At 39.2% G+C, this 18,273-nt stretch overlaps 1 protein-coding gene across 1 annotated transcript in view; it reads right to left on the bottom strand.

Moving 5' to 3' along the window:
• Positions 1 to 692: 692 nt before the first annotated feature.
• The window catches only part of LOC134061668 (cytidine monophosphate-N-acetylneuraminic acid hydroxylase-like), a 42,070-nt gene continuing 24,489 nt past the window's right edge, over positions 693 to 18,273 (bottom strand). The window contains exons 11-13 of the mRNA XM_062517422.1: positions 14,941 to 15,115; positions 2,131 to 2,247; positions 693 to 809 (exon numbers count right to left, since the gene is read on the bottom strand). Of these exons, the coding sequence (XP_062373406.1) occupies positions 693 to 809; positions 2,131 to 2,247; positions 14,941 to 15,115 (409 nt within the window). The remainder of the gene's footprint in view (positions 810 to 2,130; positions 2,248 to 14,940; positions 15,116 to 18,273) is intronic.

Genomic DNA, 18,273 nt, shown 5'->3' with positions numbered 1-18,273 from the left:
AAAGCTCAGTAAACTACTGCATATTTAAATTAAGGTGCAGTCTGCATTTTAATCCTTGTTCTCCATTTAGTGTGCGCTTGTAAAACTAGTGATGTAGCCTACACAATCCTAGCGCAGTATAAAAACAGTTTTAGGAGGAGAGGTGTAGGCTAGGACCTACAGTGTTACTTTGTGAGGAGAGGGAAAGGTGTAATTTGATTCCATTTTCAACTGAAATATCAACAACCTTCAAGCTGCATCCTCTTCAATCAGCATCAATATCAGAAGGCTATAACATGATTCTCTATTTTGTACAGTGGCCCAAGGGACGTAGGGGCAGGCTATCATCAAGTAGGCCTTTAGTATATAATGTAGTCAAAATTATAACTTTACAGAATGTTGCCCATCCTTTTGAGTGGACATAATGAAACCAATAGATCTTGAATGGTAGTAAACTATATTTCATTTGTTGTGCTTTTAAATAATAATAATTAAAAAATGTTTATATATACAGTACTGCAATCATATGGGGAAAGTAACTATATACTACAAATAGGTTTTTTTAATCAAAAATAGTTTTTGAATCGAAAATTGATTTTGAATCAAATATTGTGCCTGAAGACCGATATTGAATCAAATTGTGTGTGTGTGTGTGTGTGTGTGTGTGTGTGTGTGTGTGTGCATGTGTGTGTGTGTGTGTGTATTCCCATGTCTCACCTGTGGTAAACATCAGGATCTCTGCTGAGTCGGTTCTGGAAACCGATGTACAGATCGTCCCACAACAGACCGGTTTTCACCAAGTGTCTCATCACTCCCACCCTGTTCTTCATCTGACACACACACACACACACACACACACACACACACACACACACACACACACACACACACACACACACACACACACATTTAATTAATTTGGGGTCAGAAAGGCATGCAAGGAAAGCAATATCTAAATACTCTAAAAAGGTGACAGGTCTCTACATCACTGAAATACTTTTACAGGTCACAAAACAACAAAAACAATACACACACAATAAACAAAAGAACAAAAACAATACACACACAATAAACAAAAGAACAAAAACAATACACACACAATAAACAAAACATCTCAAGACTGCTCATTCTTGTGGACCTAGCATACACTTCCAAATACAAAACGTATAGTCATAAAGGGGAAAAATCCAAGAAAAATTTGGGGTCAGAAAGGCATGCAAGGAAAGCAATATCTAAATACTCTAAAAAGGTGACAGGTCTCTACATCACTGAAATACTTTTACAGGTCACAAAACAACAAAAACAATACACACACAATAAACAAAAGAACAAAAACAATACACACACAATAAACAAAAGAACAAAAACAATACACACACAATAAACAAAACATCTCAAGACTGTTCATTCTTGTGGACCTAGCATACACTTCCAAATACAAAACGTATTGTCATAAAGGGGAAAAATCCAAAGTGCTCAGGAATTGCAGAAAGAAGTTTGAAGTTGCTCTTTGGTGTAGGGAATACAAACATCATTTGAAGAAGGATGGAAACCAAGGCACTCTTCTTTATCCAAAAAGTATAAAAAGCCTTATATATATATATATATATATATATATATATATATATATATAAATATAAATGGATTGGATTGGATTGGATTGGATTATACTCCCATTATACACCACTCTAACTTTACTTTACTTTACAATTTAACTTTCATGTCACATCATATCAACAATTTTTGTCACTAACAAAACAAATTAGAGAATAAATATGATATAATATATGAATATGAATACAAAATCGAGTCAGTGCCTAATATCTGAAATTGTTTTCAAAAAATGGTTGCAGCCAAATGTACGTCAACAACCCAAATCCCACTTTCAAAAACAGTGTGTGTGTGTGTGTGTAAGGGACTATAAAACCTTTTCATATCTCTTCATGTGAAGTGAAGTGATAAAATGAAGGCCAGAAATGGAATGAAGTCTAACTTGTTACCCACGATACTACAATCAAACTTGGAGAAGTTGGAGAAGGAGCAGTTTTGGTTACGGGGCATTTTTGTCATGGCTGTTGGTTTCAGATGAACTTGATCATTACAGATTGCAGATTTGACAGGTATGTATGGTTTGGGTATCGTCCCACTTACCTCTAGATAAGAGTGCTCCCTGTTTGGGCGCTTGGAGGGGAAGGACAAATCCAGAAAGTCCACCAAGTAGTCATAGCCCCCAGGCACAGGGTTAAAATCGTCATCCGTTTCAATCACCTGCAATTCCAGACACAAACAAACGATAGCCAACAGGTCAAAAATCTGTGCAGTATGTAGGTTTAGTTAATCATCATCCCAACATGCTAAGAGACGTTCTAGCAACAGACACAACCACTCAGGGGTTCTAGCCTCTTTGCTAACACTCCTGCCTCCTGATCCGAGGCGATACAAAGATGCAGGTTCGAGCTCCGGCAGGGTTGAAGCCTACACAGGTGCTCCTAAATGAAAACATTTGGGAGCACAGAAAAAAAAAATAGGAGCACTATGACATTTCCTTGAAAACCGTATTGCCTTAGTGGAACACTTCACCGTTTTTTCATATTAAACTATGTTATTCGCTTAACACTAGCGCCGTGCAGTTCTGACCCACTTATATCAAGAAGCGCCGCGCCCCGGTCATTTGACCGCTTTGACGACCTACTAGAAGCGCCGTGCTGGTGTGAACTACTTAAAGCGCGGCGAGGCGGTCAAAAGACCGCTGAGTCCTTAGACTGGGAGGCTGTTACTTACACATAATGATCGCTAGATGTCGCTTCGTGCACGAATCAAATCGTTTGGTCATAAATTCAGTTTGCAGCCATAGCTGTCATATGTCATTCATGTCAGACCGTGTTGTTGATAGTCTGTGGTTGTTTCATTATGACATACAGCACGTTTGAGTTATCTGTTCATTTATTTGTGTTGATTTGTGTTGCTTAAAGAGACCCTATGCAACTTTTTCATAGTCATAAAATCGCTTAGAAATCGTTGTTTTGCTTGACTGACCAGTTTTATCGAAAACAGTCACATTTCCTCCCGCCCCTAGTGTCGCTCTCCGCTATTACAACCTTGCAACTTTCTGATAAACGATCGTCTGCTGTTTACATCTGGAAGTCAGAGACGCGAAAGGAACAAGAAGAACCACGCTTGCAATTTATATATTTATATATAGCCTATATATGTATAAATATACACGCTAAAGCTGTTGGGGAAGCTCTGCAGAGAAATATGCAAGCATAAAACGAGCGAAAACGAAAAACGAAACCGAAACCAGAGATGAAATCGCCAATCCTGCATTATTCCTCTTTAAGGTAAAAACTCTGGAAGAGTTCTTGAACAAACCTTAAGCAAATCTGACTTTCAACTAAAATGCTCTAAAAGTGAATGGGTGGCTAGTTCTAATTCAGTCCACAAATTCACTTCTATTCATTTAATAGGTAGCCTACGTTCGCGCTGCCGAAAATGATCGGACCTGGAACAAAGAGCCTAACAGTCTGGTTTCAATTACACAGTAGCCAGGATTTCATGCCGCATTTTACAGGCTACCGTGGCTACTTTCTAAAACACTTTTCATTAATTTAGGGAGAAGCATCTTATAGGGTCTAGCTACCTCGGAGGGAGGGAGATAGAGAGAACTATGCTGAGCAGGCATAGGCGCGAGAAGTAGCCTAATTAAAAATGATGAGTGAAAGATATTCTCCGTTTTGCGAATGTGTAGGCTATGTTTGCGATGTCTGCTGAAAAAAAGCTATAGGCCTATTGTTTCTACAATTTAAGCTAACTTCTATATGAATTCGAGATTCAGTATTGTAGGGTAGAGCTGTAGCCCACTGGTTAGAGTTTCGGCCTCAAAGCCCAAGGGTTGCGGGTTCGTTTTCATGACTGATAATGGCTTTAGTTGCCACTTCATGTCTACAGATCTCTATATTGTACTAGATCTCAACACACAATGTTATTGTATTGTTTTGGACAACGTTCTGCACGTTTCACTTCAATGTAGACTGCATGTAAGGGTGTCACGATTTTAAATCGAAATCGATCGAAATTACATCTCAATCTCGAACTTCAAACTGAAAAGTAGAATCGACGATGCAGCCACACCCCCAACGTGACGTCCAGCATGTATGCCCAAAACGCAAAACCACACACGTGCAGCATCAACACTCCTCTAATTTTAGGCTGCAGCCAGTTAAAAAATGCACATCATCCTCTTGTTACTCTGAAATCACGGGTGTGGAAGCATTTTTGCGTTCATTCACGTCAGTTAGCCTAACACCAATTTAGCCGTCTCAACTTAGCAAGTAAAAAAACGATTTAGTTAGCCTACAGTTCAAAATGACTTTAAGGCTTAAAATGCACATTGATAAGTACTTATTCCATTAACACTAACCTTGGGTCTCTTCAGAGTGTCTTCAGAGTGTGCACAAACATTCAAAGTATCATTCTGTGTTGCTTCATTTCACTATGTTCACATGTCTATGTTTGACGTTTTTTTTTTGTTTACAACCTCACGGATGGAACGGTTTCAAAATAAAAATTGCTTTCAAAATAAAAGCCCCCTGAAACGGAATAGGAAGAGGGCAAAAAATAAAAATGAATATAATAATAATAATAATAATGACACAAGGAATGCATTAATAAAAAAAGATCGAAAATCAAATCGAATCGTGGCTTTAAAATCGAAAATTAAATCGAATCGAGGATTTGGAGAATCGTGACACCCCTAACTGCATGCGTTGTGAACAGCGCAGCAATCTCTGGAAAGGAAACGGTGGAAGTCGCAGTTAGCCTTGCCTATCGCGTTCAATGCTGTAAAGCCGTCTGTTCCAGAATATTTGGTTCATATCATCAATCTTTGGTTTTGGTGTTTGTGCAACCGGGCCCTGAAGATTTAACAAAAGTCTGAGTAGCCCTACGTAGGAATTAGGAAAGTATGTAAGGCGAGATCAAAATTAGGCTGCCTTTTTTGCTTCTTTACCCCATGTCATTTTAATTGGTCGTCAACTCACTGTGAGTCCTGTGTATCGTGGCAACGAGCACAATACTGATGTGGTGTGTCCAGTGGGAACATCTCATGTAGGCCTAGTTTCTAGGCTATCGTTTATTTTTCGCGTGTCTCTATGATATAATTATTTTTAGATGCAAAAAGTCTAACTGGCTTAGTCAAAGTTTGTCAGCTGGCGGCTCAATTTGGCTCAGTAAATGATTGGCTGGCGAAATTATTTTGGTAACACTTTAAATTAACACACCCATATTCATCATTAATTAGCCAGTAACTAACATGACTGTTAGTAAGATATTATCCCTTAATTAGTAGTTATCACTCGTTAATTAATCATTTACAAGGCATGACCATATTCCACCCTTAACAGACCAGTAATTGAGATTTAAGCAGATATTACTTCATAACTACTGATTATTACTGGTTAATTAAGAGGCAATAGGACACAAATTATCATCATAACAGGCAATGCATAGTTCTGGTCTTATTATGTAGCAGTTGCAAAAGAACAGCCATTCTCCATTAACAACACCCAAATAGCATGGTCTGTTCTTGTGGAATGCAATGCAGACCTACAACTGTTAATACTGCCTAATTACATATGAATTGATCCAGTATAAGTGAGAATATGCTCCCTGTTCTAAAGTGGAGTGCTTTTCATACTTAATTAATGAGTAGTTTACTATAGCATGGTCTGTTCTTGTGGAATGCAATGCAGACCTACAACTGTTAATACTGCCTAATTACATATGAATTAATCCAGTATAAGTGAGAATATGCTCCCTGTTCTAAAGTGGAGTGCTTTTCATACTTAATTAATGAGTAGTTTACTAAGTAGTATTAAACAATGAAACACCAATAGTCCAAAGCAGTTCTTTATTCTATTTTTTTTAAACACACTGTTGACATTTTCCAAGAACTTTTACTTATACAAAAAATAAAGAGGTACCTGACACATCAGAGGATAACAAAAGAATGTTAAAGGTAAACCTATTTCTTAATATAGCTTAAGGTGTATTGAATCTGTGAACAACACACACACTCACGCACATACATTTCACTCTCTCTCTCTCTCTCTCTCACTCACACACACACACACACACACACACACACACACACACATACAAATACTGTCTTTACAGTAATGTACAGTGATTTACAGTTTATGAACAAGAAGTGAAGCAAAAAATAAAGGGGTAGCTGACACCGCTGATAACAATGTTAAAGGTACATTTCTTTTCTAATATGGCTTTAGGCATTTTAAATCTGTAAACAACACAAACACACACAACCTAGCCAAGAACATTTTTTAGCAAAACTCAAAAGTGTTTTCTGAGTTGGGTCATAAACCACGGAGCTGTACTACATTTCACACACACACACACACACACACACACACACACACACACACACACACACACACTCACATACACACACACACACATACACACACACACACACACACACTTTCTTTACAGCCAAGAACCATTTGTTACAACCTACCTAGACCTAGAGTTATGTACAGGGAAGTAAATGTTATATGTTAATTTTCTGTGCGGTTTCCTCTCAGTCTCCATATTGTTGACTTGCACACACCCCAAAGTCTCTCAACATTTTGCATGTGTGCACCAGTAATGGGGTCAACAAAACATTCCTTGTGGTTGACGTGAGGTGATCGTAACCCTCATCTCGAAGATGGCGGTATGACCTCCAGCCATCTGAAATGATCAAGCTTCCATGGCGAACATGTCTCTTGATATGGGGCATGAGATGATCAGCTGACCGGCGACGTACAATCTTCAAAATTGGCTTCCTCCTATTATCCTTAGTGGCAAGCATCCCAAACACCCAGGAAGCTCTGTTGCTTGTTCGCCCTCTGTTGTACTGCAATTCACATATTCAGAAAATACATTACTGTCACCATAAAGGAGAGAAAATAACTAATTCCAGATGCTTATATTTTAAGCTGTTGATCCTAAATCCTAACCAGTCATTCGTGCCAGACTAATGAATTGACACTGACTCCATAATGCCAACATTTGTTGAGCCCACAATGCAGACAAGTGCATTGGGTTTACATTTACACATATATACAGGTTAAACTTACAAGCTAAATGATAGCAATACCTTTCGTTTATGCCCAAACTTGCTTTCATCAATAAGAACCATTTCTCCTCTTCTTCCAACAGTCTGTTGGCCTCGTTGTCTCATTCTCTTCATGGCAGACTTGCAAACCCCTCGCAGTTTGTCTGCAAGTTTAGTCAGAGATGCAGAACTCCTAGTTATCCCTTCCTGCAGCATGTCCACTTGTCTCAGACGAAGCCCTTGGGAAAATCTGTAGTAGATCAGCAAAATTAGATTAATATTTAAAGCAGTGTGTAATATATTGACATTAACCTCCATACGATCACTGAAAACAATTTGCATTAGAAGTTGTTGTATTACAAGAGTTGCAGATATGGCAACAGTCAGGGCACTAAGTGGTCTCTTCTGTTTGCTAATTGGTCACTCAAAATGCAAAAATTCTCCCAAGTTGTTTCTCAATGGAGCAAACCCAGACCCACTACATGAAACAAATGAAGTGGAAGTGTATGACCAAAATAATTAAAATACATATTTTATTTGACAGTATTGTGAATGGGTGACCTCATTAACCATCTACAAACATCTACTATTTGGGTTATGTCATTGTAGAGTAATGCATGGAAGTGAGGCTAAAAAACATCCCAACATTTTCAATGTGACGGATGTTGTGGTCAAGTGTTCCTCCATGTATGTATGTATGTATGTATGTATGTGTGTGTGGTTTCTGTAAAGGAAATAAAATATGGTGTCAGGACTACTAACTAGCCCTTGCTGCTTAAAAGGAGAACTGTCTAATTAAATAACGCCCACAAGATGGCAGCAGAGGATAAGGAATGAATGTACTGCTACTTGATTACTAACATTGATGCTAGTTTTCTTTACCACTAACTTTGTTAATAACGTTGCACACATAATACAATTCAAAATGAACATAAATAACGGTGAACAACTTGATATAATAAAGAATTGATCTCGAAGCAAGGCAGATGAAAGGTTAACATGGTCATTAGATCCGCATAGGCTGTTAGCAACAACAGATCTGATCGCATCATCTTTTGAACTACTAATCTAACACAATAAAAGTTTTATAGTCTAAAAGTACTCACTTGTAGATGGAGTGCATCCATGTTTGCAGATCAAGATGAGAGTTCTCAAACATTGAGCCACTTCGGATAGATTTGGATAGCCTACTGTTGTTCCTCTGTGACATGAATCTCGACATATCCTGATGATTAAATTACATAAAAGTTAATAATACTCCCATGTATGATTTATGTATGTAAAAGTATTGACAGATTGAATGATTGGTGAATGATCGATAAATCATCCCACAGGAAATATTTAAATGTTCAATGTGGGCTAATTTTGTATCAACAGAAGTCCGATATAAACTCGGGTGCTTACCATATCGAATCCTTTTTTCCATAATGGGTTCTTCAGCTTCATCAGATGATTGCAGGAAGGACACTTCATTGATTTTCTAAGAAGACCTATTTTCATTAACCATCTATTAAACCTGTGCTTTTCTTTTGGGCTCTGCCTGAAATATACACGACTTAAAAATTCGTAATGTGACATTAACATTATTATGCTAACTGCAGTAGGCACATTTGTCTGGCTACGGATGGAGGGAAATAATAAGCGCGAAATGTGTCATCCGTGGGCATATGATTGATGGCTCCTCAACCAGTCAGCGTTAAGGAAATTGAGAAGGCCATCCCACCTGGCATTCTCGTTCAATCATCGACAAGGACCTGCGTTCAACGCCAAACAGACGAGTATCGAAGTCGGAGACAAGTTCATCTACTATCCTGCATTGAAATGGTACGTTGTAATGCCTTTTTCCAAACTGTTCTGATTCTACATAGCGCATCAATTAAGGGAACTGATTAGTAAGCTATTCCATAAAAACGAACCAGACACAACAACTTTTGAAAACCACTCAGTTATGTCGAAGTATTCAGTTCGCTAGGGCTAACGTAGTTTATGGGAAAGAGCTGTTAAATGACCATAGACCTTAGAGTTAACGTTATCATTTAAGAGTTGTCCTAGGAGTTTGTCGCATCTATACAGCCAGGACCTTAGCCAAATCACATTGAAAGATTGCATTTCACTAGAATGAAGTTCCATAAGGATAGCTTGATGGCGAAAAAATCTCTTGGTGGCAGCTAAACTCTGCCTAGCCTTAGCTAGTCAGATTCCAATGGCACTAGCTTTAGGGGCGAATTACATTAAACTTGGTTAAAATGAATTTAACACACAACAGATACTTTCTGTATATCCAAATTCATGTAGTCTACCTGATCATTTGGACATGCAGAGTATTTTACAAAAGAGAAATGGGGGAAAAAACGATCTTTGTCAATAAAGTGTCTTTCTGTCTACCATTCTTTCTTTGAAGCCTAAGGTGAAGAAGAAAACGGACAGAAAGGTGACTGACAATTCAGAAGTGGCCAGAAATGACCCAGAAGGCCTACCAGATACAGGTAATGGGCTATTTCGCAGTTTCAGTCTGTCTTGAAGTTCAGCTTACATGTACACCTTTCCAATGAAAATTATTTGAAATATTCTTTACTCATGGTTGTGCTTAGGACCTGAAGATAATGGAAGTGTGGCAACCACCAGCACCCACAGTAGTCTGGGAACAGGTAAGGTCTTTTTCACTGTAGAAGCAGAGCTGTAGTGGAGGGTAAATGCAACTCGCATTATCTACTTGAAGTAGATGACGTTTAACCATCCTTGTCATTTCAGAAATAGATGTTGCTCACCTCTCAATAGAGTACAATAATAGAGATTTTGCATGGAAGGCAACTGTCATTCCAAAACCATACTACTGTACATGACCTACATTTGTAATAGTGTACTCAAGTAAACATTTAAAAGCACTGTAGTTTAAATATATTTTGAATGTCTTTTGGTATTTAGACAATATATTGTATTGTATTGTAACCACCAGAGTCATAGTTTCCCCACATCTAATTTCTATTTACCCATCTAGCGGTCATTTGTTGATCATCCACTGTAACAGACTGTAATTTAGCTCAGACATGGTTCGTTAGCTGTATCATCATATGTACCCCACAAACAGCATGTACTCTACAGCATACTAAAGTGTTTGGTTATTTTGTATCTATCGTCTTAAAGGAATAGTTAGGTATTTTACACTTTAAGGTCGTTTTCTGTATTGCCTAGCATGAAAACGAGTGTTTGACACCGAAATCGCGACGATTGAGCCTGTTTGTGGAATTTGTCAGCTTTAGAATGGAGCGCTGTGTGGCTTTAACATTGCTCGCTTTGTGCATGCTCTATTCTGTCCTTAAACACCCCTAAACGTTCGGTTTTAAAAATGTGCAACTCACCAAGTGGTTACTGGTCTTCAACGATCTTCTATAGCAAGTTTAGCAGAATAGAGCATGCACAAAGCGAGCAATGTTAAAGCCACACAGGGCTCCATTCTAAAGCTGACAAATTCCACAAACAAAGGTGGAGACCGTTTTTATCGCGTTTAACCCCTTCCTTCAGTTGCAGCGTTCCCCTTTGCCAAAACCGTCTTACTCACTCCACAGCACACCCGAGACAAGTCAATTAAAACGTCAGACTATCGATATACATGTCTGTGTTGATAGAATAATTTTAGAAATAAAACTAACCTTGCAACTCAATGATATTTTACATTTTGAGGGACTAGTTTCTCAATATCAATCCGCCACTGCTATACAGGGAACAAAGTAGGCTATTGCAATGCGATGCAAGGTTAGTTTTATTTCTAACATTGTTCTATCAACACAGGCATATGCATTGATAGTCTGACGTTATAATTTATTTGTTTCGGGTGTTCTGTGGAGTGTTTTCAGAGGCAGGCTGGATGTTACCGTTGACTTGCGTTATCTCGGCACCAGGTTAGCACGAGATGAATGCTGCAACTCAAGGAAGGGCAGAAATTCACTGAAAATGGTCTTCACCGACCTATATCACCCCGACTAAGTTGGAAATTAGGTCCTATGTCCAAAATTCCGAACTATTCCTTTAAAGGGATGGTTCGGGTTTTAAGACACGAAGTTATATGGGTTCCCTGTCAGCAACGTTGTGCATCAACACTGACTTACCCCCCGACAGCGTCCTGTGAGCCGAGATCCTGCCGGTTTTTGATCGTTTTTGATGCTGAAGAAAGTAGTCCGGCAAGTTTCTGGGGTCACGAAAGTAAAGTGTTTTTCTTCTGTGGTGCAAATATATCACTCTTTTGAACGCATATGGTTTTGAGAAGAAAAACACTTTACTTTCGTGACCCCAGAAACTTGCCGGACTACTTTCTTCAGCATCAAAAACCGGCTGGATCTCGGCTCACAGGACGCTGTCGGGGGGTAAGTCATTGCTGATGCACCACGTTGCTGACAGGGAACCCATATAACTTCGTGTCTTAAAACCCGAACTATCCCTTTAAGTTCATGGTCTATAATTTGGGTTTTAGAAAATAGCATGTACAAATTAATACAGCCCTCTACTGCTACCGATGAATTGGCTTATACTGTACATCTGAGCATATACCACATGTCAAATGTCTAATGTAGTTCTACATGGGGGGGGCATGCACAGAAGCCCTTTAAAATATGATATGCATTGAAATGTGTCTAATCTAATCTTGTTTGTTCTTTTGTCCTTTATACAATTATAGCAAAATACTTAGTGAAGAAAGAGGAAGACGAGGATGACATGGATGAGCTGCCAGCCTCATCTCCAAATATTAGTGATTCAGACAGTGATGTTGTGCTCAAAATTGTGGATCCAGCAAAGTACAGCTCCCTGGTTTATGACCCAACTCAGGAAACTCTGTTGAGTTTTGCTAAAAAGATGATAGGGGACATGAAGTCGAAAGGAAAATTGTTGCCCATACTTGTGAAGTACTGAGCAAGTACTGCTTTGACCTAATGGTTCTTGGCTAGGTTGTGTGTGTTTGTGTTTACAGATTAAAAATGCCTAAAGCCATAGTAGGAAAGAAATGCACCTTTATCATTGTTATCAGCTGTGTCAGCTACCCCTTTATTTTTTGCTTTACTTCCTGTTCACAACTTTAGGTTGTACCAAATGGTTCTTGGCTGTAAAGACAGTATTTGTGTGTGTGTGTGTGTGTGTGTGTGTGTGTGTGTGCGCGCGCGCTCACAGATTCAATACACCTTAAGCTAAGAGAAATAGGTTTACCTTTAACATTGTTTTATTATCCTCTGACGTGTCAGCTGCTAATTTATTTTTTGTATAAGTAAAAGTTCTTGGAAAATGTCAACATAGTGTGCTAAATAAATCAATAAAGAACTGCTTTGGACTATTATTATCGGTGTTTTATTGTTTTAATACTACTTAGTAAACTACTCATTAATTAAGTATGAAAAGCACTCCACTTTAGAACAGGGAGCATATTCTCACTTAAACTGGATTAATTCATATGTAATTAGGCAGTATTAACAGTTGTAGGTCTGCATTGCATTCCACAAGAACAGACCATGCTATAGTAAACTACTCATTAATTAAGTATGAAAAGCACTTCACTTTAGAACAGGGAGCATATTCTCACTTATACTGCATCAATTCATATGTAATTAGGCAGTATTAACAGTTGTAGGTCTGCATTGCATTCCACAAGAACAGACCATGCGATTTGGGTGTTGTTAATGGAGAATGGCTGTTCTTTTGCAACTGCTACATAATAAGACCAGAACTATGCATTGCCTGTTATGATGATAGTTTGTGTCCTATTGCCTCCTAATTAACCAGTAATAATCAGTAGTTACGAAGTAATATCTGCTTAAGTCTTAATTATTGGTCTGTTACGGGTGGAATATGGTCATGCCTTGTAAATGATTAATTAACAAGTGATAACTACTGTTTGGAACCTAATGAATGCATTGAGCTAGCTAAGTGCTATCAAAGTTGTGCCGCGCACCAGAGCCAGTGAGTCTTAGTTAAGGGAATAACGTAGTTTAATATGAAAAAACGGTGAAGTGTTCCTTTAAGCAGGATACAGATCATTCACAGTAGTGGCAATCCTAGTCTCAGCTCAAACCCTCCACACACACATAAAATGGCTTGTCTTGTTTCTATTTCATATTTTGAATTCAGAATTTGTGTACATTTTGTTAACAATTTATAGCATTTTAGGATCTGCATAATTACTTATAGCTTAAAATATTCAGTAATTTGAATACTTCATATGATTACACTTGTCTTTAAAGATATGGTGTGTAGGTCTAATTGAGTGCCTGTCACTTTAAGAAGTACCGTACGTGAACAGAATTAGGTTTCATTCGGGTATTTAGGAAAATAGTCACGCATAGTTCACTACATGTTTTCATTAAATAACATGAATGTTCAAAAAACTAACAAAGGTAAAGACAAATATTTCTGGTGTAATAGAAAGGATGAGTGTCCAGCAATGTTAACGTCTATGATTTAGGTAGCCTACCGTGGCATGGCAGTGTGAGTTGTCCCGTTCACTTTTTCCTTGGTCATGTTTAATTGGCTGGGTGCTTAACTTACTCTACCATGACTTGTCTTGGAGTTTGGTATATCTGTTATATCCAATGAGTGACAACCAGTGCTCAAAATAAAACGTTACGGTATTCTCATGATAACGTTAGTGGAATGGATTTATGTAAACGTAGCCTACATAAAAAGACGCAGAGTGGCTATATGATACAGCGCACATTTGTGATGTAAATGTTCCACCTTTTAAAGCAGGTGTAGCCTACATAGAATCGTGGTTAAATCCATCATTTAGACAACAGAATCAGTAGGATACCATTTTTGTTTCATAGAAGTCTACCAGGCCTTTGTCAAATGCAGGCTTGGGAGAAGCTGGGACGAATTTTACCCACGGATTCCACACCGTGTTTATCAACCATGATAATAATAATATTTGAAATGAACACGGTAATTGTTATAGCCTAGTCAACATTTTTATCATGGTTTACCATTTCACCGGTAATCGCTACATAGTCACCAACTGATATTACGAACAGATTGAAGAAAAAGAAGAATGGATTTGGAGTGACATTTCTTGCAAGTGTGTGAGAGCGCGAGGTTGATGCTGAAAGTGTGAGTGTCTAGCCAGGGGCGCAAGAGTTGTCAACTCTCGTGAAAATTGTAGGCTACTATACATTGATCCACTTGATGTGGATTCATTTTAGGAGCAAAATGCGAAAGGGTTGAAATCAGTACTCGCACGTGTGCGCCCATTCCATATTTTCTACTCAAACTAATATATTTTTAGTCGTTTTTGCGATGACCTGCTCGCACTGTACAGCCCTGTCAAGAGGTGTGATCAATGGGCATAGTTCAAATAACTCTGTACACTTTTGGATAGTCCTTCATCCAATCAGACCAACGATCTGGGTGTGCCTTGTGGATGAGCTAGTTTGTGATTGGACCCAGGAGATGTGGACGGGAAGCAGGAGAGATACAGTAGATGCGCCGGTTTTCAGCCTGAGCTGCAGGGCGAAATGCAAATCGCCGGCAGATCAGTCAGGATTCACCCTGCCTACCTGTACCTACCTGTATTCAAGTGTACCTGAAACTATGTAACCCTGTATTTTGTTCACGCCTCAGTGAGAATTGAGTTACCAGACCTGTGTTTCCAAAACACTTTTATTTTTACACCTGCTTCCTCGGTCTGCTATTTTGCACCGACCCATGTTCCAACCTGAATAACAGGCACCAGACGTCAGAATACACAGATCAGTTTACAATTCATCTGACTGCTAAAAATTCATCATGCGTTTGGCGGGGTCCTGTGTTTACTATGGTTGGTAGAGACGGTGTTCAGAATAACTGTGAACTTTGTAAAACGATCTTACCCGAATGACAAGGTTGTAGTCTTTAAAGCCTGCCCAGTTGTAGTAAAATGGGATCCAGCTTCTGTGCTTAAAAATGTCATCACCAATAGCAGCGTTGAGCTCTCTCACGTACAAGTCCAACTCCCAGCTGTCCTTAAACACCTTTGTTCCAGCTGGTGGGTCTGTTATGGCACTCCTACATTAATAACCACATTATAACAGTATTGTTATAAATCACTGTATGTTATTACACAAAAATATGAATATTTTTGAGCGTCTGTATTCATATATAAATGTGAGTGTGTGTGTGTGTATCAGAGGAGGCTCATCTATTGAGGAGAGGGAGGATAATAATAAAATAATAAAATAGGCTATACATACTGTATATTTAACCAACTTCCTAACTAAAACAACATACAGTAGAACTAATTGCTTTTCAAACGCAATGTTACTGAAATCAGTCAAATTTGTGAAAGCGACACCTATTGCAATTGAAAATTACTGCACGGAGGATCTTCCTCCTCAAGACCCCCATTAGCGCCCATTATAAACTCTCCAGACCCCCGCGGCTCATGAATACCATTCAAGTGAATGGCCAAAGGGAGGAAGATCCTCCACGAAAGTGCCTCCATCAATGAACCAATCAGTGGAGCTCATGCTGCTAATATCCAATCAGAAATGCAGGATAACTGTAGTTGAAGTTGGCATGCCGCAGGAAAGTCGAGCATGTGGATCAAAAATGAACTTAATTAACTTAATCATTTCAGTTGGTTAGTTGTTAATAAATCAAACGTTTGATCGAGCATCCAACTATGTGTCACTCACGGGTCTTACAAACAGGGTCAGAACTGCAGAAAGACGTATAAGAAACTCCAATGGTAGCTGGCATTTTAGCAGCGAAATACAGCTTCTGTCATCTGTTATCAGGAATTTTCGAAATCTCGGAAGTACTTTTTCAACCGTGTGTGCCTAATATAACACAATAGAATTTGAATTTCATTGCAAAACTTGCTATAGAAGATCGTTGAAGACCAGTAACCACTTGGTGAGCTGCACGTTTAGGGGTGTTTTAAGGACAGAATAGACCATGCACAAAGCGAGCAATGTTAACCCTCTAACCGCCCGGGTTTTTTTGGATTTTTGCATAAAAAATTCAAAAGGCCATGGCTTGAAAGTGGTCAGAGATAAAGTCCTACTGTAAATGTGAAAATCATTGAGTATGAACTAAAGTTTATAAAGGGAGTAAATGTACTCATCTAATTTGCATATTATGACATCACAGAATGGCAATAGCGTCAAATTATGCACATTTCAGTAAATACTGATTGTTGAACACATTTGAGCAGTTTTACTTAGATTTTTGTAATTTCTCCGACATAACAAATAAACAGGACCACAGCCACATGTAAACCAACAATAGTAAACTATTAGTATTACAATCACAATCCCTATGTTACTATATAATAAAGTAGCCTGGTCAAATCAGTTCCTATCGCGGATGACTTTGTAGTTCTTCAGAGCCCTATTTTTACTAGACCTGCTGTCTGTACCATGTCAATTACAGACACTATCATCATGATTATCACTGGCACCAAGCACACCATGCTTATTTGAACCCTTTGGTCAACATTGCTGCAGGTAAACATTGACGTACACACGCAAAGACCCACCTCCATTCACAGACGCATCTTGACTGTCACTGCCAATGAACGACCGATCATAATCTCCAAAAGGCAGATATTCTCCTTCAGAATCAGAGTAGGTGAATGGCAGACCCAAGACTTCATAACACACGACTTTGTTTTTTAACATTTGCCGTTTTTCTGCTTCAATTTGTGCATAGCGATCGCGCATTTCACTTCCGCGTTATAAACAGGAAATGCGTCTTTTTTTTTTGTTTCTCGCGAGTAATACAGGCACTTCCTGAAAACTTTTTTACTCGAATTTGGGCTTGAATCGAAGCTCTGGATGTCTGCCAACTAGTGGTGGAGAGTACAAAGGCGATTTGTCACCCTACTCGGATCTACCGTCTGTTTTAATCAGTGATGTTGCTTGTCGCCGTACGGCGCCTTGGGCGGTTAGAGGGTTAAAGGAGAATTCCGGTGTGTTATTGACTTAAAGTGTGTTGAAACATGATACCGAGTGTGAGCGTTTGTCTCAGAGCTGATCTCGACCTGCCCCCTGCACTCAGAAAGCTGCCGCTCGTGGAGTTCACGTGGCGCAATGCGAGGAACGGCTGCCTAGAATTGTGCTCCGCAAGGCTCTGCTATTATTATCGTTTAAACTTCATTTTAAGCCAGAGAATACATAGTTATTTTACTAGAGTGGTGTCTACACATCTGAAACATGTCAAAAAGCTCGAAAACACCGGCCGGTGGAGACATTAAAAAGCTTTTACGCTCACAAGGACAAGATGTGGTCCGGGATAAAGATGGCGATGCTAACGCTAGGACTGAAACTTCCAGTATAAGCCAGGATATTAGCAATATCAATGCTGCATTGTCAAAAATTTCTAGCGAAATGGAGGGGTTGGCAGAGATTCGCCGGACCACTGCATCAACCGAAGCGAAAGTCTCAATTTTGGTCTCAAGATTCAATTTGGGAGAAACTGGAAGACATGGAAAATCGTACGAGGCGTAACAATGTCCGTTTTATCGGATTTCCTGAAGAAGTGGAAGGGAGAGATGTGGTTAAGTTTGTGGAGGACCTGATCCCTGAGCTACTTGGCTTCGACGAGAAGCTAGAGATCGAACGTGCTCATAGAGTCCCCACTCAACGCACACTGACAGGAGGCAAGCCACGTCCGATACTGGCAAAGTTTCTGCGATCATCCGACAGGGATTCGGTGCTTCGAGCAGCTAGGACCAAGGGCAAGGTGAGCTGGGATGACAACAACATCATGCTTTTCCCGGACTTCTCCCGTTCTACAATGGTGAAACGCGACAAGTTCAAAGACTGTAAGAAAAAGCTACACGACCGTGGAGTGAGCTTTCGTCTCATGTACCCAGCAACATTGAAAGTCTCATGCGACGAGGGAGAGAAGACGTTTGTGTGCCCAAAGAAAGCAATGGCCTTTATTAATACATTGTAATGACTGTGAGTATTAACCCAACTGAAGGCAAGACACTGGTTTTCATTTAGAATTCTGTATTATGGTGTGTTTAGTCTGGACGATTTTCAGATAACCTACACGCTACTTAGAATGTAGTTCTGGCTAAATCAGGGTATTTAGCAGGCAAGCCTCTGAAGTCTATCAAACTTCGTGGTGGCTGGGTTGGTCATATTTTTTATAGCGAAGGTTCTAGCAATAGTAGGGGTGTGGCAATACTTATTAATACAAATTTACAATTTAGA

This window comes from Sardina pilchardus, chromosome 17, assembly GCF_963854185.1.
Source record: "Sardina pilchardus chromosome 17, fSarPil1.1, whole genome shotgun sequence".
Lineage (NCBI taxonomy): Eukaryota > Metazoa > Chordata > Actinopteri > Clupeiformes > Clupeidae > Sardina > Sardina pilchardus.
Note: the sequence above shows the minus strand (reverse complement) of the source record. Positions and strands in the feature narration are given on the sequence as shown.